The sequence below is a fragment of the Herpailurus yagouaroundi genome, unplaced genomic scaffold (genome assembly GCF_014898765.1).
Source record: "Herpailurus yagouaroundi ecotype Mexico unplaced genomic scaffold, PumYag 139, whole genome shotgun sequence".
Lineage (NCBI taxonomy): Eukaryota > Metazoa > Chordata > Mammalia > Carnivora > Felidae > Herpailurus > Herpailurus yagouaroundi.
Genome location: NW_024412394.1, coordinates 10,741,730 through 10,767,376, shown reverse-complemented (window position 1 = coordinate 10,767,376; position 25,647 = coordinate 10,741,730). Strand labels below are relative to the sequence as shown.

The 25,647-nt window shown below is 38.3% G+C and overlaps 1 protein-coding gene across 2 annotated transcripts in view; it reads right to left on the bottom strand.

The window, feature by feature from the left end:
- Positions 1-8,094: 8,094 nt before the first annotated feature.
- Positions 8,095-25,647, bottom strand: part of CDC5L (cell division cycle 5 like) — a 48,724-nt gene continuing 31,171 nt past the window's right edge. The window contains exons 14-16 of one of the 2 annotated variants that reach the window (XM_040473675.1): positions 22,559-22,756; positions 10,187-10,399; positions 8,095-9,426 (exon numbers count right to left, since the gene is read on the bottom strand). In XM_040473675.1, the coding sequence (XP_040329609.1) occupies positions 9,322-9,426; positions 10,187-10,399; positions 22,559-22,756 (516 nt within the window). In that variant the 3' untranslated portion in view covers positions 8,095-9,321. Of the gene's footprint in view, positions 9,427-10,186; positions 10,400-20,147; positions 20,296-22,558; positions 22,757-25,647 lie in introns of those variants that run through there. The other variant, XR_005789760.1, reaches the window with a different exon arrangement.

Here is a 25,647-nt window from a genome sequence, read left to right as displayed (position 1 = left end):
TGCCTTCACTGCCCCCCGCCCTTGTCACCTCAGGCTCCTTCGGCAACTTCTCACCAGCCTTCCTGTCTCCACCTCTCTCCTTCCCAACCCCATTACAGAAACAGCCTCCAGGTCAGTCCTCCCCGAGCACCGCTGAAGAAATTCCAAACAATTCCAATAAGCAGTTCCAAAGACTTTTATTTTTAAGCAGTGGCGGCACTGTTGAAGTAAGCGCATGGCTTCCTAGGGGACTGCTTGGGAAAAGGCCACACAAATACACCCTGGCGCTTACGAAATTAGTCCACAATCAGTCATGGTACTTTAGAGCCACATCGCAGGTACTGTGTGACAGAGATGCAGACAGACCTTCGTTGCCTCGTCCACACTCAGGGAGCCCCCGCTAGGGCTAGACGGTGAGGCATTAACAGCTCAGTCTAGTGAGGGACAGACGTAAGTCCCGGGTTGGAGGAGCCCGTTTCTCAGACAGCACTTGTTTTGTTTAGGTTTTTTCCCTTACATATTGGCTGTGATTTTGTCATCAAGAAATCACTGCTTCTATTTCTTCATTACCTGCTAGGGATGTTAGGGCCTAGTATTATTTTGGATTTCATCTGGTTCAAAAATCAGGATTTCCAAAGAAGCAAGTTCCCTTGAAAATAGCAGTGACACTGGAGAATGAACATGTTCTGTTTCTCAGATTTGAAGGTCAAAAGTCTTAACCCAGTTGTTGGTTCCTTGGTTGAAAAACAATTCCTCCACTTAACCACTAGATGGCACTTGAGCCGTGGTTCGCGGAGACAGCTGGGTGGAGGTTAGGGCCAAACCCCGCGGGGGCTGACAAGAGACTTGGAATTCCGAAGGTATGCCGCTACTTCCTTAACCCAGACATAACAAGCATGTCGCTCAGAACTGATTCTTATTAAAGGCAAGAACAAAATACTTGACTATCAGCAAAGAAGTAGCAGAAAAGCAAAGAGATGACTTGGAAAATAATTCCATATAGGAGTCTAGGTCATGATTCTTCCTAGCCCCACCCTCTAGTTTCAGCTCCTCACCCCGTGAAAATGACAGCTTTTGCAGGTTAACTACTTCCAAATCCCTCTGGCTTAGTACCAGGTCCCTATCTGCAGGCTCATCGCTGCTAAGATCCCCGCCTTCCCTCTGAACCCAATTCTCCAAGATGCTATCCTGTAAGTATTCAGAAACCATTCGTTCACACGGGCTCTTAACTCATCAACCAGAAAAGTGGCTCATTGCCAAGCCTCAGTTCCCTTAGCCAAATACCAAATTAAAACATGGCTGTCATCCTCTTTCTTCTTCCTTTACTAGATTTTATGAACCCATTCTGAACTTTGGGGGCAGACACTGGACACTTCCACGGTTGTTAAAAACTTCTACATTTCTCAAGCAAGCAAATCCTGAATCTGGGTAGGTTTTCCGGACATCTCCTTCCTCCAATAAAGAATTTTAAACACAAAACTAATAGTTGACAGACCTGATGCTTTTTGTTGGGGAGTAGGGAGTTCTCCTTGGCAGAAATCAAGTAACCATCACCTACATATTTTGAACAGCTCTCTTCTCCGTCAGATACTAAATTTCCCTGCAAGGGCTCTTCTGGAAGCAGAGAGTAAATTACACATTTGATCTTCCAATTAATCCATAACATACCTCCTCGAGGCAAGCCATATGCATCACTTCTAAAATCTGGTCCAGCTTCTGTCTTTTGGCCACCTCACTATACCAGGACAATCTTCAAGTACATTCTGTCAGAAACTCTTGGCAAGAAGGGGCACAGGGACAGAACATCAAGTGATGCTCGGTGGGAAAGGGTGACAACTGCTCTTCCCTGAATCAGTTTCAAGGGTAATCAGTACAAGATAATACTCCTAAGATATAGAAGGAAAGTCCGTAATTATTCATTATTCATTAAAGAGGGATTATTCAAAAAGGTGGATTTCTTTAAACTGGAAGGTGGGGCACCTGGGTGGCTCAGTAGGTTAAGCGTCCAACTTTGACTCAGGTCATGATCTCACAGTCGTGGGTTCGAGCCCTGTGTCGGGCTCTGTCTGTGCTGACAGCTAAGTGCCTGGAGCCTGCTTTGGATTCTGAGTCTCCCTCTTTCTCTGCCCCTTCCCTGCTAATGCTCTATCTCTGTCTCAAATATAAACAAAACATTAAAAAAAATTTTTTTAAATAAACTGAAGGGTGATGAGTCAGTCCCAAGTTTATTAGATTATAGGAACGTACAGTGTTATTTCATTTAAAAACAAGTGTCCTTGGATGCATCTTCTTTGAGATTTCAGATCCCATGGTGCCTGCCTACAGTAGAAAAACCAGGCCTACACTCTGGACGTGGCTTGAACATCAATTTCACTATTTAGGCAAATCCCTTCCCCTCATGAGATTTCAGTCACCCCATCTGCAAAGGAAATTATACTGCACTAACCGCTTCGGGTTTCCTCATGACTATATTTTGCACACCTAATATCAAGAAAGAAAAAATAACAATAAAAACAACAAAATCTAACTAGTCACTTCTGCTATTTAAGCTGAAAAGCCCCAGAATCCAAGAATGAGTGTAAGGACAGGACAGTGACACAGTGCACACACAGGACACAGCCACCACCAGCCTCTCAGGCACATATATGTGGGGTGAGAGGCCCAGGAGGGCAGGGCACACCACACTTGTTTTGTTTTGTTTTTTAATTTTTTTATTTATTTTTGAAGGAGAGAGAGACAGAGCATGAGCAGGTGAGGAACAGAGGAAGAGGGAGATAGAATCTGAAGCAGACTCCAGGCTCTGAGCTATTAGCACAGAGCCCAACCCAGGGATCAAACCCATGGACCATGAGATCATGACCTAAGTTGAAGTCGGATGCTTAACGGACTGAGGCAGCCAGGCGCCCCATCTGCATTTTTTTTGTGTAATTTTTTTTGACATTTATTTATTTTTGAGAGACAGAGCAAGACAGAGCATGAGTGGGGGAGGGGCAGAGAGAGGCAGAGACAGAATCTAAAGCAGGCTCCAGGCTCTGAACTGTCAGCACAGAGCCCGATGCAGGGCTCGAACTCATGGACCATAAGATCATGACATGAGTTGAAGTCAGACACTAAACCGACTAAGCCACCCAGGCGCCCCGCCCCATCTGCACTTCTGATCAAAGAGCAGAGAAAGCTGTGGATTCTCTGAGTAGATGTTCCTTATTTCTAGCCAGCTTAATCTAAATTAGCAGTTCTCAACTGGGGGGGGGGGGGGGAGTGGTCTCAGGATCCCTTTATACTTTAAAAAAAATTGAGGACCCCAAACATCTTTTTTGTGAGTCACATCTGTTGATATTTACTGAAAACATCACACTCCCTGATTTCTAACTATATTACAAAGCTACAGTAAGTAACACAGTATGGTGTTGGCATAAAAACAGACACACAGATCAATGGAACAGATTATAGAGCCTAGAAATAAACCCATGCATATATGGAAAATTAATTTACAACAAAGGAGCCAAAAACATACACTGGGGAAAGAACAGTCTCTTCAATAAATGGTGCTAAGGGGCGCCTGGGTGGCGCAGTCGGTTAAGCGTCCGACTTCAGCCAGGTCACGATCTCGCGGTCCGTGAGTTCGAGCCCCGCGTCAGGCTCTGGGCTGATGGCTCAGAGCCTGGAGCCTGTTTCCGATTCTGTGTCTCCCTCTCTCTCTGCCCCTCCCCTGTTCATGCTCTGTCTCTCTCTGTCCCAAAAATAAATAAACATTGAAAAAAAAATTTTTTTTAATAAAATAAAATAAATGGTGCTGGGCAATGGGACAGCCACATGCAAGAGAATGAAAGTGGACCCCTGTCTTATACCATTACACAAAAATTAACTCAAAATGGATTAAAGACTTAAATGTAAGCCCTGAAACCATACACCCTCTACAAGAAACATAGGCAGTAAACTCCCTGCCTTGGCAATGATTTTCTGAACCTGCCAAAAGCAACAAAAGGAAAAATAAACAAGTGGGGCTACATCAGACTTAAAGCCTTCTGCACAGCAAAGGAAACCATCAACAAAATTAAAAGGCAAGCTATTGGGTGGGAGAAAATATTTGCAAATCATGTATCTGGTGAGGGTCTAATATCCAAAATATATAAAGAACTCATACAACTCAATAGCCAAAAAAACAAACAATCGATTAAAACATGGGCAGACATTTTTCCAAAGACATACAGATGGCCGATGAGTACATGAAAAGATGCTCATCATCATTAACCATCAGAGAAATGCAAGTCAAAACTACAATGAGACATTACCTCACACCTGTCAGAATGACTAGTGTCAGAATTACTAGTATCAAAATGACAAGAAATAATAAGAGTTGGCAAGGATATAGAGAAAAGGGAGCCCTCGTGTACTGTACTCAGGAATGCAAACTGGTGCAGCAAGTATAAAAAACAGTATGGAACTTCCTCAAAAAAATTAAAAACAGAACTACCCTATGATTCAGCTGTTCCACTTCTGGGTATTTATCCAAAGAAAATGAAAACACTAACTCCAAAAGATATCTGCACCCCCGTGTTCATTGAATCCTTTACAATAGCCGAGATGTGGAAACAACACAGGTATCCATCAGTGGGTGAATAGGTAACAAAAACATCACACACACACACACACACACACACACACACACACACACAAGAATATTATTCAGCCATAAAAAAGAATGTTCCCTACTTAGGTACTCTCTGTCTACAAGTAGTAGTTCCTCTCTACATCTGCTAGTCCTACATTCTTTAAGGTTGCCTTTGTCCCTCTTAGTGATCGATCTCCCGTTACTAGCAAATAATTCTTCGTATTAAATTTCCCTGTTCAAATTACTGGTATGGTTTCTTTGTCCTGAATGGATCCTGAACCCTAAATGATACCATCATCATCTGTAAAACTTAAAAGAGAATGCATATTTCCTAAATCACTAAGAAAATTAAAGCCCAGGGCATTACAGCCCATTTAGGAAATGAGAGGAATCAGTGAGAAAGCATAAAACATGATCACAAAGACCAAAGTCAGTAATTAACATAAAAGCAAATGGATTAGTCTCCCCTATTAAATTGCAAAACCTCTCCAAATGGGTTGAAGTATAAAATCCAACAAGACATGCTCTTTAGAGAAAACAAAAAATTATATAAAAGTTAAAAAAAAAATAGACAACTTATCAAGCAAGTATAAACAAACAAAAAAAAAGAATATTCCAATCTCAGAGATAACACATAAAGGACAAAAAGAATAACTTTATAGATTGCTTGTCTTATGAATGATCCCCAATAGACACAAGTATTTACATACTAAACAACCGTATCAAAATATACAAAGAAAAAGCTCCAAACAAGATAAAACTGGGAGAAAGAACGATCTAGAAGCCTTTAAGACAACACTACTAGTCTATGGTAGTTTACACCCAAAAGTAAGAAGATAAAATTTCAATCATATAATTAAAGTGGTTCAGTACGTGTTCAGCTGTCCCACATACACTGAATAAACCTTCATTTATCCATAGCATGCTTTTTTAAAATGCTGGGCCCCAAAACCTCAATCAATTCTAAAAAGCAGAAACTACATAAGCCATTTTTCCTTGCTACAAGTAACAATTATTTAAAACAAACAAAAAAAAGCCAACCACACAGAAATTTTTAAATATTCTTAATTATTTAACCAAAAGTTTAAACACAATGATAAACTACTTAGAAAAAAAAAACACATCAATGTAGCTGGGATAGGAACATATTTGAAATTAAAGATAACTAAAACCCTTCATTTGTATACATATAAAAACAAAAAATAAACATCAGACTCCAAAAGTTACAGGGAAAAATTCTACAGAAAACAAAAGAAATACACATGAGAAATTAAAATATTTTAAAATAAATCACACGTGATAAATCCAAACAGCAGGGTTTTTTTTAAGGGAAAAAAGATTACCTTTATCAAGTCTAATCAAGGAAAAAAAGGAATGGTCAAACTAAGAAAAGGTCATTTCTTATAACTTAAAAGTAACAAACTTAATATAGAAAATTTCTTCCCTATTCAAATTCTCTGCTAATAAATGTGTTAAATTTCAACAAAATTCAGTTTTCTGGAAAAACATAAATCACTTAAATTTAAAAAATAACAAACACAGAAGGAGAAATACATTTGAAACAAAATTTTAAAATCAGATATGAAAATACTTAAGTTTAAAAATAGGTAACAGTCACAGAAGAAACCTGAGTTATCAAGAAATGACTTCCAAACAGGGCTCTCAATTCAAAAGTTTTAGAAGCGCAATCCTTCCATGTTTAGTGGAACAAGTCACCCCAACGATATACGTGCTTGATGCAAATACCCATATTTATCCTATTCACCTCATACAGCTAGCAAAATCTCTACGCCAAAAATTGGACATGAGCCCAAAAGACTAAATTCACTCACGTAAAAGTGCCATTTTCCTAAATAACATATTAGCAAATCAAATTTTATAAGACCAATAGGGCGGCCACATTTGAGGAGAAATGCACTGCATGACATCACAAATTTCACAACGGATTTTCCCAGAAAAATAAATGTAAAAATCAGGAGAATAAAACGGTTGGACAGCAGAAGTCTACAATTGATGGTAGCAGAAACGCGGCATCATTTCTAATATTTCAGAGAGGAGATCCCACTCATGCTGGCGGGTTTGAGGGCTCTTTACCACATTCAATGTCTGTCCCAAAGTTACTGCCACTTGAACGTGATACACTAATGTTACCACAACCATTCAATGAATGCCTGTAAGAGAATACGATAAATGTGAATGTGAAAACAGTCACCAAAATCACTCTCAGAGTGGTACTGGTGAAGAACCCTGGGCTTTACAGGATGCTCACAGAGGAGGATGGCAGAACTCTTTACCAGTTAAAGCTTCACTGCTACAAAGCAAAAGCATGAGCCATCCACGATGCAGACTGCCAGTTATGAAATTACACAAACCGTGGTCATTCTTTAGGCTGGAAGTATGTGTGTACTACTTCAGATTTTGAAAACAAAGGGAGCCTTTAATATGAGAGCAACTATTTTAAATCCATATAATTCAAGTCTACACAAGACGCAAGTAAAATGTAAATCTTAAAAAAAAAAATTTTTTTCAATTATCTACCTGATTCCAGGAGTTCAAAGATTGGTTTAATGTTGGAAAAATCGACTGATGATGTCATCAACAAACTAAATGGAAAAAACCCACATGACTATCTTACAAGATACCCAAAAAGTGTATGTGACAAAATTCCAGAGCCAATCCTAATTCAGAGTCTTTAAAAACTAAAAATAGATGGGTATTTCCTTTCTAGATAAAGAAGAACTCAAAACAGCCAACCTCAAACAAAAATATTACGGACATTCCCATGAAAATCAAAAACAAGAATGCCTGCCATCATCATCATTTAAAACTGTTCTAAACATTTGTGCCAACAAAATATGCAACAAAAATGAAACTACTAGAAGAAACATTACTGCTATTCACAGATGATGGAGTGTTTCCTAGAAAACCCATGTGAAATTATTGAAAAAAGTTCTAGAATTAAAGTGACTAGGTAACTAGAAAAACATATAGTCTGAGGAGACCGCATACTGATTACTGCTCAAGTCCCTGCACCTGCCCCACCAGGACTGCCTCTATCCTGGTTGGAGTCAGTATTATTGTTCGTCTGCCATTACCTTCATGCTCAACTAAGTGGCTTCCCCACCCCCCGTCAGCCTGGTGAGACGTTATGCACTATGACCACAGGATGTTTCTAAACCAAATCTGATGCCATTCCTTTGCTCAGAATCTTCTCACAGCTTCCCATAATAGAATAAAAACCAATTTCTTACCAAAGCCTTCTACATATGCCCCTATACGCCCAGGCCTTACTCAAATGCCATTCTTGACACCCTAGCCACCTTATCTTCCTTCCTCTTCCTCAAATACCCCAAAGGCGCTTTGCCGGCATTGCTCCCCCCCACATCCTATCTTAAATGTTACCCCTTCAAAGACCTCTTCTGATCATCCAAACTAAAGTCGCCATCCAGTCACTGTCTCCCATCACCCGATTTTAATTCCCTCCATAGAATCAAAGCTCATGATCTGATACTTTTCCCTGTATGTTGAGTATCTCCTCCCACTAATGTCACCTTCATGAGAGCAAGAAGTTTGTCTTAACTCTTTATCTCCAGCACTTAAGTAAGTGTCTGGCACTTAAGAAGAGTCACTCAAAAAACATCTGAATTTTAGTCGCCTATCATCATTCCCAATGGACTGTAAGCTCCACAAACTAGGAGTCATACCTACTTTACTCATTGTTCTATCTCCATGACTCTGACACTGGGCGGTTAATAAATTACCTGATAACTGAATAAATCCCTCCTTCCCTCCTTTTAATCCCTAGGATTAAGATGGGGAAATATTCCTGGTATGTCCAACATACTGTTGGTCTATAATGAACTTGTAGCCAACTAATAACTATCCCAAACGATTTCATGTGAATTATAAAGTCTGGTCTTCCCACTTCTACCAATTCCCAAAATTCTACACTTGTGTAATTAACTTAGGATAAACACAAAGCTTTAATAAAGTGTGATAGCCTTACTGAAATTAATCTTCAACACACCTTTGCAGAAAAGACATTTAAAAGAACCTAACAGGTCAATAAAAATGAAATCTTTTGAGTCCTAATCCATAAACTGTGTGAGTAGCTGGGCAAAGAAGAGAACTTCTTAAAATTATACTTGAAAAAAATCCAAAAAACAAAAAAACAAACCCTGAGGTATTAAAATGTTAATCCATCTTGTCAGTGTATAGAGAAATGAGTGCCCTGTGCTAAAACTAGCGAGGCCACAAAAGGACTGCCTCTGAAGGAATTAAGATACCGGATCACCATTCTGATTACCCAAGAGTTACTCATTGAATATGACACAGAGTACATGCTTGCTGGTTTGTGGGCACTCTAAGTATCTAATTACTTCAAACAAAAGGCTACACTCACAATTTTTTTATTTTGTTTTTATTCAAGAGTTTACTCACAGGCAGCACTTTAAAACCAGGCTTTTAAAATTAAAGGCCAAAACTAAAAAAATTTTTGCAAATATGACACTGCTAAAAGAATGATCATCTTAATAATTTAAACCCTAAAACATTTTGTGGAGTTAAAGTCTTTATACATAGACTATGTAAGATCAATATCATTTAAAGTAAACAACTGAAAAACCACAGATCGTGGGCAAATTTGTCAATGAAGATAATCATCAGTTTCAGCCTTCCAGAGTATGAAAAACAGCAATTAATTCATCCTGTGACAGAGTATAAACTATGCTTCAGAATTTGGACTTTAAAGTCTCTTTCTCCAGCAGCAGATCAGCATATCTATGCTGAAGTTCTTTTTCTCTTTCCTGTTGTCGCTGAACATCTTCTTTTAGACACTTGAAGAGACAAAAATATTAAATCATTATTTCGTATGTAAGCACGCAATGAAAATTAAAAATATCTTATGGCACTTTATCATCTTACGAACAGAAGGGTTAAGTCATGACTCTTAAGAGAGAAGTATTCCCCAGAGAAACAAGGAAGAACAACTACTTATGCTCTAAAGCCAGTACTACAACCGTTCTTTGGTCATACGGCTACCATCTTGTTGGGAGAATCTCTGCTAGCTCAAATACACAAGCCACTGCTGCCCTATCAGTACCCACAAATGCACCTCGATGAGCCCTCACGGCCCTTTATCTGGGTAGGGACTATCATGCACACTTTGGAAATAAAAGTTAAACCAGATCTGGCCAGAGGAATTTCATGCTGTACAATGACCAGCTATATTCCCAGCATTCTAAATTACAAAACAGACAACGGTTTAATGTACCTCAGAGAGCTGTAAGAATGGCATGCAATTAGGTTTCAGGGGGACAAATCACAAGGGTTACTTATTCTATTTCACCGTGTATCTATATGCAAACCAGAAAATCAGTAAAGGAAAAGCCATTGTATCCACCACTGGCCTGGTCTATCCACCTATACACAGACAATTCTAGATAAGAAAGTCAAAAACTTCAGGCTCTCACTGAAAAAAGCCAGACAGTATCAACTTCAGAGATAAATCTGCACAGGAGAAAGAAAAAAACAGGAAAGCCCTGGTAATTTTTTGCAGTTCTCTTTTTAAGCAATGCTGCAAGGCAATGATGTTACCTCTAGCCTCCGGGGAATAGCAGAATCTTCGTGTTTCTTGAGTTCTTCAAAAGTGCGTAACTCCAAGTAAGCCTGCTCGATTTGGTCCCATAAGTCATTCAACTGTTTCATAAGCCCCATAGCACGAGACTGGTAGCCCCCAAGCAAAATTTTCATCTTCTTTTCCATCTTTGCAGCTCTCTTGGCTTCCGTTGTCATGTGACCCCTGTTTATCTGGGGGAGCAGGGGAAGATCACATCAGCAGACATGAGAAAAGCAGGCTAAATAACAGAAAAGGCCCTGTTGGTTCATGTACCTCCTCAAAGCCAAGACGCATTAGAATTCCTCATACTGGAGCTGCCATAACACAAAATGTGGCCTAAGAAGGATTTGTCTTGCACTGGAAGGGTTGTACAGTGTAGTCCCAAATAATCGATTTGTAATAATCTCACCCATAATTCAATTTCAAAGCAGGCTTGAATTTCACAGTGTAAGAAAAACTAACCTGCGCTTCTGAAAATAACTTCTGCTATCATTAATCTGCATGGATTTGGGGACTGGCAGAGACCCGTCTTCACCAGCTTCATCCCCAAAACGCACTGCTATACCATATGACGACTACAGCTAAGACTCCTGTATGACGTACCGGGAAGTTGTTACAAGAGTAAATCTGAAGATCACAAGAGAAAATGTTTTTCTTTCTCTGTTTTCTTCTTCCTTTTCTTTACATTTTATCTATGTGAGATGACAGATTTTTAACTGAGACGAGACTGTGATAATCATTTCACAATATATGTAAGTCAAACCATCATGCTGAATGTCCTAAGTTTATACAAGGATGGATGCCAATTATTTCTCAGTAAAAGTGGAGAAAATGCACTTCTATATTATACATCCAGTACATTTTTAATAACTGAGTAACAACCAATTACTGCACCACAGTTGTAATCAAAATGTAACCCCCTCAAACTATAAAACTACTGGTTATTTTTATAATGTTATAATTCTAAATTTGGCATAAAACCCATAAAGGAAAAACAATGCCACATTTGGCAAAGAAAAAAATACTTAGTTTTGGTACAGTGAAAAGATACCATAAAATTGAGAGATGGCAGTTTTCCTATTAAATATGTATACTGGGCACAGATGGGCTGCCTCCTCGGCTCACTCTAAAATTAGGGGAAAAGAGTTCAAAATATATAAACTCACAAAAGAACAGGAGAAGGACAATGAACAGGAGCAAGATATCAACAAAATTCTAGAGCTGAAGCAGGACAGAGAAGGCCCCAGTTGAGAGAGAACGAGAGAGTCCAAGGAGAGATGGATGAGAAGGGTTTGAAAAGGTATGTAATGCAGAATCCCATCCACATGGCACCTACGCCAGGTATCTAGTCTACGTCCCACAGTATAACCACATCATATTTTAAAGTGATCTGCAAATGCACATACGACACTTACAACTGTGAGGTCAAAGCCTTAAGAGTAACTATTAAATCTGTTAGCTTCTTATATTCAATCTGTGTTAATTTATTATCTATGTCTGTCCGTTCCCTTCCTCTCTCCCTCCCTCCCCTTACTTCACCTCTCTCCACTCTCTTCCACTCCCCCTCAAACTGATTTCATCAAGTGACTCCAAAACTAAGTAGTTTCAAGATAACATACACCCAAATGATAACCCATAATTCATAACAATGTAACTATAAACAAGGAAGACCATGTGACAATGTAAATACTCTTTTTTTTCTAAGATACCAAATGTGGAATAAATAGGATAGGGATAAGTAAACAGAAATGGTACCACGGATAAATGTCAAATGCAAAATAACTGATAGGAAAAACTATACATAGGATGTTTTATTAAAATATTTAGAAACCATATAGTCACCAAAACAAATATATAGCTTTCCAAAATAACAACTTTGAAACATCCACTTCAATGCCTAATATCCGATTTAAAAATAAACACATCAATTACAATGCTTTATGGTTAGAATATGTAAGAACACCAAAAAATTAAAATGTTCCTCAAGGGCACCTGGGTGGCTCAGTCAGGTAAGCGTCCAACTCTTGGTTTCAGCTCAGGTCATGATCTCATGGTTCCATGAGTTCAAGCCCCCTCATCGATCTCCGCACTGACAGTGCAAAGCCTGCTTGGGACTCTCTCGCTCTCCCTCTCTCTCTGCCGCTCGCTCCCTCCCCCCCCCTTTCTCTCTCGCTCTTGCTCTCAAAATAAATAAATAGATAATAAATAAAGTAAAATATAACATAATAAAATATTCCTCAAAATACAAAGTATAGTTGAGCCTTGAACAACATAGGTTTGAACTGCACGGGTCCTCTCACATGGACTTTTTATAGTACTGTAAATGTATTTTCTCTTATAATTTTAATAACATATTCTTTTCTCTAGCTTACTTTACTACAGGAACACAGGGCATAATACATACACAATAGAAAATATGCGTAAATTGACTTTATGTTATCAGTAAGGTGCCCCAGTCAACAGCAGGCTGTAAGTTTTGGGGGAGCCAAGCCATGCATGAATTTTGAACTGGGGGGAGGGGGGCGGTCAGCGGCCATAAACCCTGTGTTGTTCAAGGGTCAAGTGTATACTTTTACCGGAAAAGTAACACTTCATACCTATCCACCTCCAGCTTCGTTTATTAAAAGTCAAAGTCAAATAAGCCTGTGGGGTGGAAAGAACGAACATGTTGCATGTCCACGCCTTGCCTTAAAAATGTGAGATGGATCTAAAATTAAAATACAGCTTTTTAACAACCATTTATATCTTCGGCATTTTATACAAGTTAATAAGCTTTTATTCCTCTGCAATTCATTTGAAGAATAAATCCAAGAATAAACAATGTCCTTTATAAAGGGGCCACTTTCCTCTAATAGATAGCAAATCAAAGTAAGTTCCATGGCAGTTGTATGTCTTCTAAGGAAATACTGTGTGAAGTCAAGGCAGCACAGTAGAGTGGGAGAGTGAGTCGTTCTTTCCTCGCAGCACAGCCACCCAACTGTTGTGAATCGATACAAGTTATTTAACCTGTCTCCATTTCTCCATCAGTAAAATGGCAGTCACTACTAAGTTATTATGAAGCTTAAATAAGATAATGTACGTAAAAGCCCTTAGCCACCCAGTGACTGGCACAGAGTAAGCAGTTAACAAATGTCAGCTCTGATTACAATTATTTCATATATACTAAGAGTTTAGCCATTTTGATCTCCTCGCTAATGGACCAAGGGACTAATGATGAGGCTTTCAAACCTTCTTTAAAATTCCAACCTTAATTAAAAAATGACCTGGAATCCTTGCTGGAAATAAAACAAGGAAAAATAGCTGTTCCTTCTTTAAGAGAGCAGTTTGCCTCATGAGGACAACCATACCAAGTAACACGTACTCAAACACATCTTCTCAAGCCAGTGGTTTTCAATCCCAGCTAAACTTTAGAATTACCTGTAGAGCTTTTACGATGTACCAGTGTCAGTGCCCTAAACCCAGAGACGCTTATTTAAATGGTCTCAGACTTTGGTATTTTTAAAGCCCCCAAATGACTCTCCTGGACAATCAGGATAGAGAATCTGTTTCAACCACTGTCATTACAGAAGCTGGACATCAATCAGCTGTTTTCTCTGAACTAGACCCACCAAAAAGCTCTCACTCCCAATAATAAGTGAACTAAATCAGTGAGTTGCATGCAGTTCCTTAAATATAATTCAGCACGTTCTGAGATACTCTAATCACATGTGGATTCAAATAAACATTCCAAAAACCTTACCAGTACAGAATTTCAAATACACATAGCACATTTTTTAAAAAATAGACATACAAATTTTCATTTTCATTGGTCAAGACAATCCACTTAACTATACGCTGCACTCCATGGATATTCAATTTCCAATTTGGTGCAATAGCTTAATACTTATGTTCCAAAAGTGTTTAATTAGTCATCAAGGCACATTTACTATGACTGGTACCTTGAATCCGGGGAATACCTTGCCTCGTATAGTTGAGTCATTTATGCTTCCCAAACTATCAAGGATTTTAAAACTACTAAGCTGCTAGGTTCCATTTCACGCCAACAATTTAATTTAGCTCAAGCTTTATATAAAATCTTCTGGCTCGAACACTGTGCTAAGATTTCAAGCAAATATGGAAATAAATGATACCCCAAAAAATTAAGTACAGGAAAAAATTTAGTCGAGTAACTATATAAATTTAATCACTAAAAGTATAAAGAAGAAATTAAATGCAGCTTTTAATATTCAATTTAAGCTCAGTTACTTTAACACTTATCATCTTATCATCTGATCATTAAAATGTGAAGGAAGAGATCTGTACACTTTGTAAAATGTTCTATGACTGCTCAATGTGCTTTAGGAGGGAAAAAACTAACCTATAAGGCTGGCGTTTTTCTAACAACAAGAAATCACAAGCATGAAATAAATGCATATGCAAATTAGTCCAACCCCCCCCCCCCCCCATACACTACAGAAACATTAAAGTCCAACAGGATATAAGACCTTATTGTTTAAAATACAAAAAAATCAGGGATGCCTGCTTGGCTCAGTCAGTTGACCACCCAACTTTTGATTTAGGCTCAGGTCATGATCCAAAAGTTGTGGGATCAAGCCCTGCATCTGGCTCCACTGCTTAATATTCTCTCTCCCCCTCTGCCCCTCTCCCACACTTGCTCACTCTTTCTAAAATAAAGAAAATTTTTGGGGCGCCTGGGTGGCGCAGTCGGTTGAGCGTCCGACTTCAGCCAGGTCACGATCTCGCGGTCCGTGAGTTCGAGCCCCGCGTCAGGCTCTGGGCTGATGGCTCAGAGCCTGGAGCCTGTTTCCGATTCTGTGTCTCCCTCTCTCTCTGCCCCTCCCCCGTTCATGCTCTGTCTCTCTCTGTCCCAAAAATAAAATAAACGTTGAAAAAAAAAATTTAAAAAAATAAAATAAAATAAAGAAAATTTTTAAAGATTTTAAAATACAAAAAAAAAAAACGGGAAAAAAAGACTGATTTAATCATATTCGTGTTTCTAAACCTTTTTTAAAAAATTAAGTATTCACGGGGCGCCTGGTGGGCTCAGTTGGTTGAGCATCTGACTTTAGCTCAGACCATGATCTCACAGTTCGTGGATTCAAGCCCTGCATCGGGCTCTGTGCTGATAGCTCAGAGCCTGGAGCCTGCTTTGGATTCTATGTCTCTCTCTCTCGGCTCTTCCCCTACTCGCTGTGTCTCCCTCTCAAAAATAAATAAATGTAAAAAAAATTTTTTTAATAAAAAAATATATATTAAGTATTAGCAACTGCCCTTCCTGAAGGACAACTTATTTTAAACAAAACGATATTGGCTTAAGGAGCTTGGATGGTACATTAGAGCTGACTTACAAAAAGTTCTCAAAAATTTTTTTCAAATCCTTATCTGCACTATAGATATGCACTTCAAATTCCTCTTCAAACATCTAACAGAGGGGTAGCTGGGTGGCTCAGTCACTTGAGCATCCAGCTGGCACAGGTCCTGATCTCACAGCTGGTGAGTTTGTGTACCACATGGGGCTCGCTCCTGTCAGCACAGAGCCCACTCCAGATCCTCTGTCCCCCCCTCCATCTGCCCCTCTCCCACTCGTACGCGAGCTCTCTTTCTCTCTCACAAATACTAACAGAGACGGTAGTGGAGACAGGATTAAATACTTTGTTAACTTGTCACTAGACAAACCTACCAAATATGGTTATAATGGAAGTCTATGCTTTAAATACATATCTATATTTCTAATATCTATGAGGAAATTAAAGTAGGCAACACTTGATATAATTAAAGCTGACTACGCCCAAAATGAAAGAATAAAATTCAATCCAAGAGATGAATGAGAATATATCTACATATAAGTGTGTAGGGACACCAAGACGACAAATTTCACGTACCATAACTGTTTTACAATACAATGTCTGGAATTTGGTTCAAAATAGTGGGGAAGGGAGAATGCCATATGAAAACAAAAGTGGCGGTGAGTTGATACAGCTGGATGATAACACTGGAGGACTCATTAAACTAATCCACTTCAGGATGTACTTGAAAACTCCCATAATAAAAGGTTTTATAAAATTCAAATTCAAGATCTACTGCAGAGGCTATTTAAGACTGTACACCACAAACCATGAAACACCAATACAATGAAATATAAGAGACATCAAAATTTACACGTCAACGATTTTAGCACACCAGATGTATATATGAAATGTTAAATTAAAATCCACAATTACGTTAAGATCCATTTATACTAACCAAAATCTGAGCCTTCAGTCTTACTCAATCTCTGCGAAAATCAACCCATATCTCCAATTTCAGACAGTCATCAAAACTTCTAGAATAAAAACTCAGCCACCCTGCTGTTCAAGGTAACAAAGTTACTTCATGACACCTAAAAGTATCAAACCAAGTTTAATCCAATTTAGACAACACTAACGGTGGTTAACAGACCTGAAGAGACATGGGAATTCCCATTTGCTAAAACTTGCTATTTGCTAGGCACACAGTATCTCACTTAATCTTACATTATCTCAAACTCTCACTTCCGTGAGATAAGAACTATCACCCACCCTAATTTTACAGGTAAGTATGAGGAAATACGAGGCTCAGAGATGGTAAGTAACTTGCCCTAGGCCACATGGCCACTAAGTGATGAAGCTATGAAGTATGTCCTACTTGAAAGTTCAACACACCACTACTAATAAACCGAATGTCCCCTCTGCCTCAGCCCGTGAAATGCAAACATGCCTGAAGAAATTCAAGCTGTGGGACTGAATGGCTTAATGCCACCAGACAGTTCCCTGAAAAACAAGTTATTCTAGACACATGTAAACAAGATCTTAATTAATGGACCTGCCCATCACTCTTTCCCTGATTGAGACATTAACCTACAAGAGTTTTATTTGACACTTGAGAAAAGCTTTGACTTTCCTCAGCTTATCCTTTTAAATTCCTAACTCTTCTATTCTTAACAAGCTATAAAATTATAAGAACACAAACATTTCTCAGAAAAAATTTACAGGGAAAAAAAATGTTATTTAACAACTTCTCAAGAAGTTGGGCAGAATATAACTAGCATAATTGGGGATTTCACCAAACCAGATCTTTGCCACAACTCTATAAATGAGAGCAAGTGATCAGGTCTTTTTAAAATGGTATTTGTAATATGTTATTAATCTACAAAGTAGTATATGATGATTCCAATTCAGTTTTAAACATCTTCCTCCTTTCATCCACACACAGATGCATACACTAATTTTTTTCTATATTTAATTATACACACACACATATATTAATAGACAGTATATGATGATTCCAGTTCAGTTTTAAACATCTTCCTCCTTTCATCCACATACAGATGCATACAGTAATTTTTTTCTATATTTAATTATACACACACACATATATTAATAGATATACACACACATACATATCCCTCAAAATGTATAAGGCGATTATGTTTGGATGGTAGGCTTCTTTTCAAATTGTTTTTTAATTTCTTTTTAAATTTTCTACAAAGTACAGGTATTATTTTTAGAAAAACGCCCACAAATGTTATTTTTTAAATGCATAGAAGAGAAACTGTCTAAAAAAGGCTGGCCAGAGACCAATGGAAAACTGATGGTCCCCAGGAGATGAATCAGTGGAACCATAAGTGTTTCCTCGGGTCATTACAAAAGGGGGCTGTATGGGACTTATAAAAGTGTAATTGTTACTTTCAAACTCACTAAGTTTGTTAAGGTTACTAAGCTTAAGTAATTCCAAAATAAACACATTATCCTTGGGTCTCCAATACTGTCTTCAGTTAAAGTCTGTTACAGTGAGGTTCAGAAACATTAAGAGCATCCCTCAGTGAAACTCTTGCTTGGAGGCCCACAATATAACTTTACACCACTGGAAAAACAGGTTTAAGGATACCCAAAATAAATACATAGTTGATGGCAGCTCCACTTCCTAGTCCATCGTTTAGCAATATGATCCTATGGTAGTAACGATGTGGTTCAACCACCGAAATGTTTGCAAACAACAAGAGCCCATCAGTGCCTTTCCTTTCATCTCTATACTACTCGCTAGCATTAAATCGTATCAGTGAACCTTCTCCACACTGACGAGATGCAGGTCCAAGCATGTGATTATTGCTTGCATCTACCAGAGTTAGCATCCACCAGACTGCATCCCGACAAAGCAAGCTAAACAGTAAGGCAAAAAACCTTACCAAAAACCTTTCCGAGAACAGTAATGTACCAACAAAGCAATACCAAGAGCACCTGACATCTGCATGAGCTAGGAAATGAAACACATAAACTGCATGAAAGAAATTCAACTCAACGTTGAGGCATAACAGAAGCAACACGACTGTACCAAGGAGATCTCTGGTCCAGCTCTTCTTGATAGAAAAAGCAAGAAATCTGCCAGTGCCCTTAACGGTCAAAGCACAGAGCAGAATTTGAGAAAGGGAGCATTCCAGAGTACCAGAAACTTCTCTCCTGTACCCCATGTCACCCCTCCCCCACACGCACAAGAGAACATAAACCTGCCGAGTTACTTCAACATACAGTCCTCCATCCAGATTTGCCCAACAACTTGATCCTTACCCTAAATTTTCACTCTTTAAAGTATTAAGGGAATTTTTTCCTATGTAAAAATATCTGACTTTATAAATAAAATCACTGAGAAAATATGATCCATTGTACAGCCAATTTTGCTGAAATATAACCATTCAGTAAAGTCAGGGGTGCTCCTAAGAGTTCTACAAGTACACTGAGAAAGATGTGTTATCTGTGTTTTTCAAGTTACTTTATTTCCAAGAAGTCGATGTTACATAATATTTCTTGACTAAGTTGACTGTGCCAGTAAAATACAGAGAGAAGTATTACTTCTGGACCTAGTTTCCACCTCTAAGGAAAGCCTTTCCATTTTTATAGCTAACATGACAAAATCTACTTTTCAGCCAAACTTCCTCAACGCAGCAGTTTAGATACTATTTCAAATACTATTAAATTTAATAGCAGACCTAAATTCAGACTTCTCTTTTCACTTTTGCACCTCCTGGAAATTATTTCACTCAAAATAATTATGTCTTCAGACGATTTCCTATTTCCACTTAAAGTGGAAACAAATTAGAACACTTCAAATTCTATTTGCACTTCCCAAATACAGTAATGACTCATTTATCTGGCATCATCAGAAAATGAGGTTCTCCTCCACATGAAGCATTTTCCAGATAACTGATGTCCACAAGAGCATAGAGCTTGTCCGCTTTGTTCCTGCTACGCTCCCAGGTGCTAGAACAACAGCTGGCACATATTAGATGCTCAGTAATAGTCACTGAACATACGATCACATCAAGGACTATAAAGTCCTTTTATTTTTTACCATTTGATACAAAATTTTCCTACTATTTTAGGCATCCTTCTTTAAAAATATATATATAACAGTGAGCAGAAATTAACCATTTTTTTTAAATATCTGGGGCATCACTACAGATAGCAATCACTCTGCTCTCCCACCACACACCCATAATGCCCTCAGAAGCTAATAAAATACTGTATCTAAATGGCCTCAACATGCTATGCTTTCTAACTTTTCCTTTTCTGATATTAGTTATCATTTGTTTGCTGCTGCTGCTGCCTTGTTTGACACACAAATGTATGGCACAGTTCCAAAATTAATTCTGCCTCCAAAGCAGAATAAAACACATGAACTTGGTTACAACTCAGAAGTCTTTCTGACCTGTGACTACTTTCTGATTCCATTTATTTAACAGACTCCTTACACCACCCACCACATTCTACATAAAATCTGAGATGGTTCCATTAGTTTTAAGTGAGTATCCTAAGGATTTTCATTTAAATTCTGCATTTCAAATACTAATCATGAGTAATGGCTCAAAGACCCAGCTCCAATATAAACCTCAGGGCATATTTTTTAATCCATTTAGGAGACACCAACCACGACAAAGCTGGATTTCATCTTGCTTGATACACTGTGATAGGGCCATAATTTAGATTCGCTGTTCCAAAGTTCATGACAGCAAAAATCAAACACACTGGCAGCCATGGTGTATTGTGCTTGCACAGAAAGGCATATCTCCCTGAACCTAAGAGTGGAAAGAATAATTTAAGTATAGCATTTAGTTTATATAATACAACTGGAGTTCCTTCCCCACAACAAACTTTGAATAGTGTTTATAATTTAGCAATCAACTGAAATGATGAAAGAATTACCACAATTGAAATAAAATATTTATGTATTTCAAACCAGGAGAATTGTGTCTTCAAAAACTAAAATAAGCTAACACAAGCCTAGTTCTGAATTAGGGATGGATACAAATAAAATGGGGGAGTTGTTTATTTGGGTTTTTGAGTCTCTTTTCTTCTTTTTAAAGATTTAATGAACTTTCATTTGAAATAAGTGTAGTTTACTAAATTAAAGGATTTGATTACATATTCTTTAAAAGTAACTAGCTGGGTAAACAATAAAGTAAGTTATCCAGAAGTCAAGAAAAGAAAAATTACTTCAGACTGTTTTATGAATATTCTTCCAAAATCACCAATCCTTCAACAAAAATAGTTCAACGGAAGATTTCAGTTCCTGGTACTGAACTGAACAAAGAGAGCCACATGTTTTTAATGGTTGCTCATAAACGACCCAAATAAATCTCCAAAAGAACGGCAGTGGTTCTTTCTGTATTTTTCCCTTCAAAACTCACAAGACCAATTCAACATAAAAATAAAAATTACTGTACTTTATGGCACCACTCACTTCGTGACACATTTATTTGCTGTCACGAAAGTTAGTGCCTCAGCAAAGTAAATGAGATTTAGGGAAAAACTTTTTTTATATTTTAAAGAGCACAAAATGTCCTTACCACGTGGGGCAGAAAACGTTTACCCACCTCAAATGAGAAGATTTTCAAACTAAGTGAGAGACCGAAGTATTTATATATAAAGGTTACAAGAAAGCTTTCCAAATAGCTTTCTAATCAATTACAATGCTGACCTTAGATCAGGATTACACTGCTAACTACCACTTATAAATAAACGAAGCCAACACAACAGAAAATGTAACTCAAAATGTGCCCACTGATGTTCTACTTTCCCTGACTTTAAATCCCAAATTAAAACACAGAACAACAGCACACCCTGCTGGAAGTTAGCAGTACAACGGAGTAACAAGCAGCAACTGGACTGCAAAGATTTCACCCACGATGAGAATTACTTCAAAGAGAAACTAATTTCCCACTAAGTGATAAAAGAGGCTCAAAGGCATTAACCACCAGATGCCTATACGTGTAGTCTTAAAGGTAAAATTAAGACTTAGAATAATTTCATATTACAAGAACTCTTTTTCCTGTTCATTTCCCTAGCCCCACATGATACCAACCACTCCAAGTGGTACTGCTATTTTTAACTCTAAATAAAAATATTTTCCAATTTGCTTTCTGTAAAGAGAAATTAGTAATCACAAAGGAGGAAATTGAGGCCATTTCTGCATGTGACTGCCTGAAGCACCCTTTTCTCCCCACCCTACCCTAGCCTCAGAAACATCCCTGAAGACCACCTTGAAAAATCCACAAGACAGCCCAGTGGTCCATGAACCACAATTTACATGCCATTGGCCAAATGCCTACACAGCTTCTGGAATTCAAAACCTGCAGACTATATTAAGAAACCATGTGCCATGAAACTCCCATCTAGTACATTTCAACATTTCCTCAGATGTGAAAAAAATCACAGAAGCCATTATCTAAGATAATCCAGCTCGGTGCTCTCTCTCTAACAAACCCAAAGGAATCAGAGAATGAACAGAAAGGAACCAAAGTTACATGAATGTGCTCTCTTGGCTCCAGAAAAAAAAGCTCCTTGGTACCACTGAGATCCTTCTTTACAGAAAACAAGCTATTCTAGCATTGAGGGACATTGTTCTGGGTGACCAGTGTTAACTTCTTGTCTTCCTTGCTCCCACATTTAAAAGGTCCTGTTTGACCTGTGATCAACCTGGAGGGCACCATTCTTTATCATAAAGGCCAGCAATTCTGAAAAATTTATGAAAGCCAAACAAGACCAAACACTTTAGTACAGTTTTCCCTCCAGAGCTGCAAAAGCAAGGGGCACTCGGCTGGCTCAGTCAGAAGAGCATGCAACTGTTGATCATGGGGTCGTGAGTTTGAGCCCCATACTGAGTGTAGACATCCCTAAACAAAAGAAATAGACTTTAAAAAAAAAAAAAAAAAAAGGCAAGAATTGCAAAACCAGTAACTGCCTCAGGTCTATTTTTCTGTAATTGTCTCCAGTGGTTATTACTTGGTCCATTGTCTCAATCAAGGTACATTTAAATTAGAATTTTAAAAGGATACCAACCTCAAGCCTCTTTTCAAGTGACTCGATTCTGTCCTTTTTGCTAGCTAAGTTGGCCCGTGTGTAGCGGCTCTGCCCAGGAAGATACAAAACTTGACTGTAGCATTCTTCCCACACCTGGTTATAAGCTTCACTTGAGAGTTCTCCGTGGCTCATACCTTGTTTCACCACTTCCATCTCCTGTACCAAAACATCCTGGGCCTGTGTACAGTAATAATTTCAGTAAGCTTGGGTACCAGAATTACTTGCTATCAAGAGAGAACTTTAAAAAACTAATTTTTCCTCTTTCTTTGGGTAAAGGCAAGGTGTTGTGGTTGACTGTTTTTGTTTTTCGTTTTGGAAGGGGGGAACAATATCTAAACAAAATGAATTTAAGAAGCCAGTAAGTTGACGCAGACTGATTTGAAAGTCAAGCTTCCATATATCACCAATAAACATCTTTGCCTTCACCCTATTATTAACAGTAGCTACCATTTCTTGGACATCTACTCTATGCCAAGAACTCAATTTAAAAATTTTATCTACATTATCTCCAAACACCATTAACACATTACAAAGTAGCTGGTATTACTCTCTTATTAAAGATAATGAAACTAAGGCTCAGAAAGATTAAGCAATTTTTCAAAAACACATCACACTAGTAAAGGCAAGACAGGATCATGCCCCAAGCCGAATGGTACCTTCGCTTGGGTGTGCTCCTTCCACTCTACCAATTCCTCCATACACTTCAGACTTCACAGAATTATGAAGGGGAACCAGGCATTTATTGCTTCTGATACATGCCTTTTTTCTCATCTGAAGAGATGCCCCTGACATTGCCAAAGAATGAGATGGGGGCACAGATCAAATAATAATGGCTCACACACCAGCTTTTACTTTACTAAAGAGAGTTTAAGATGACAGAATGAGGAGAGATAAAGTTGGACAGGCCTGGGTACATATCATACCTTTACCATTTAAGTAGCTGTCTGAACTTGCTTAACATCTCTGAGCCCATTTCTCATCTGTAAAATGAGGATAATACCCACCTGACATGTTTGTTATCAGAATTAAATGATAAAACATACACACAGAGTGTGGCCCAACTCGAGACCCAAGGACTCCACAAGCATACCACAGCAACTTTTTCCAGCCCTTTGCATCCTGGCTCAAAACTGACAACTATCGTTTTGTGCCTTAAAGAAAGCTTTCGATCATTCCAGTACATCAAAGACCAAAATATATAATAAAATCAAATACAAAAACTTAACGGAAAATCATGTCTATAGAAGATAAAGAACGGATATTTTTAAACAAGATCTCTGAGAAAATAACAAAAACAAACCAATTTTAACACACTTAATGAAAACCCAACATTTCATAGTAACAGAAATGGTGTTTCACTCCAAAACTGTACACAGTAAAAATTTACAAATTCAGCTCTTATGATTATTAGAAGACAGTAGTACTAAGTTATCTTTAAATTTTTTTTTTTATGTTTATTTATTTTTGATAGACAGAACACGAGCGGAGGGACAGGCAGAGAGAGAGGGAGACACAGAATCTGAAACAGGCTCCAGGCTCTGAGCTGTCAGCACAGAGCCCGACGCGGGGCTCGAACTCACAGACGCAAAATCATGACCTGAGCTGAAGTCGGACGCTCAACCAACTGAGCCACCCAGGCGCCCTACTAATTTATCTTTAAACTGCCCATAGAGAATCTGCTCGCTAAGTAAATGCTGTTTCAAATTCATTTTGGAACAGAGAAGAATAGAAATATATACAATAAAATATGAAAGAATATTTAAACTAAAAAAAAAAAAAAAAAAAAAACTAGGGCTGCATGGGTGCCTCAGTCAGTTAAGCACCCAACTCTTGATTTCAGCTTAGGTCACGATCTCACTCATGGTTCATGGGTTTGAGCCCTGCATAGGGCTGCACACTGACAGCAGAGGCTGCTTGGGATTCTCTCTCTCTTTCTCTCCTCTCTGCCCCTCCCCTACTCACCCTCTCTCTCAAAATAAACTTAAAAAAAAAAAATTCAAACTACTTTGTAATGGTTTCCAATAATTCTAAAGCACTACCTACAACTATTATTTTTAAAAGTTTTATTAGAATCGATTCCCCACAGAACCTTCTGTTACGTAACAATGTGATCCTTATTTCAGGTTTCCATACACACAGTAAATTTCTCAAATCCCATCTTCCCCTATTTTCACTTTAAAAAGAGGAGACTGTTCAAGTATGGAGTTCAGAGTGTAATTCTCAACCCCAGTCCAATGGTAAAATGTGCCTGCCACAAGTGTAAGCATTCAACAGATGTCAGTTTCCTATCATACTAAGAGTAATTCAAGGTTACTCAGAAATCAGGGGCAAACTGTCCTTCCTTTCTCTAATTTCTAAAAATCCTTCAATAAACACGTATTACTTTTGCAAAAAGGAAAATAGAAAGCAAGAAAAAAATACAGGTAAAGAGCAGGAGAGAAGACAGAAAAAAATATATATATATTGTAGGGATTCTCTCCCCAAGTATTCAATAACCCATTCCAATCAACAAGTCTATAACTGCCCCTCAGGGCTAAGGACTAAAGAAATAAGACTAAAGCTAATGACCACTCTGCTTCCAACAATGACACCAACTGTATTTTCTCATACCATGGAACAGATTTCTATTCGCAATCACAGCTGTTTGCTCTGTCAGAACAGAAAAATCAAATGCATACGGAGGAAGAGGCAGGACAGACTTTATACAAGAAAATGTTCCTGCATTTCCTTATCTAAAAAGATAGTGGGAAATGATTTAAGGGAAAAAGATTCAGTAAAACCATATTTCTTTTCTTTGAATAGGTGAAAAAAACATTTTTTACGCATGCCTGCTTTTTCATATTAATCTAAATAAATGAGGTTTAGGTATTAAAGGTATTCAATTCAACTCAGAAGTAGCAGAGTCAAACACAGAAAATGGCAATTTGCAGCAACTGTCCATGAGGCATACACCCATGAAACAAAACACCTCGCCACCTAAGCCAGTGTTTACCTGGAAAAGGTCTGTCACTGAATGAAAAGTGGGGGGGGGGGGGGGGGGGGGTATGTCTCTCTCGCGAATAAAACTT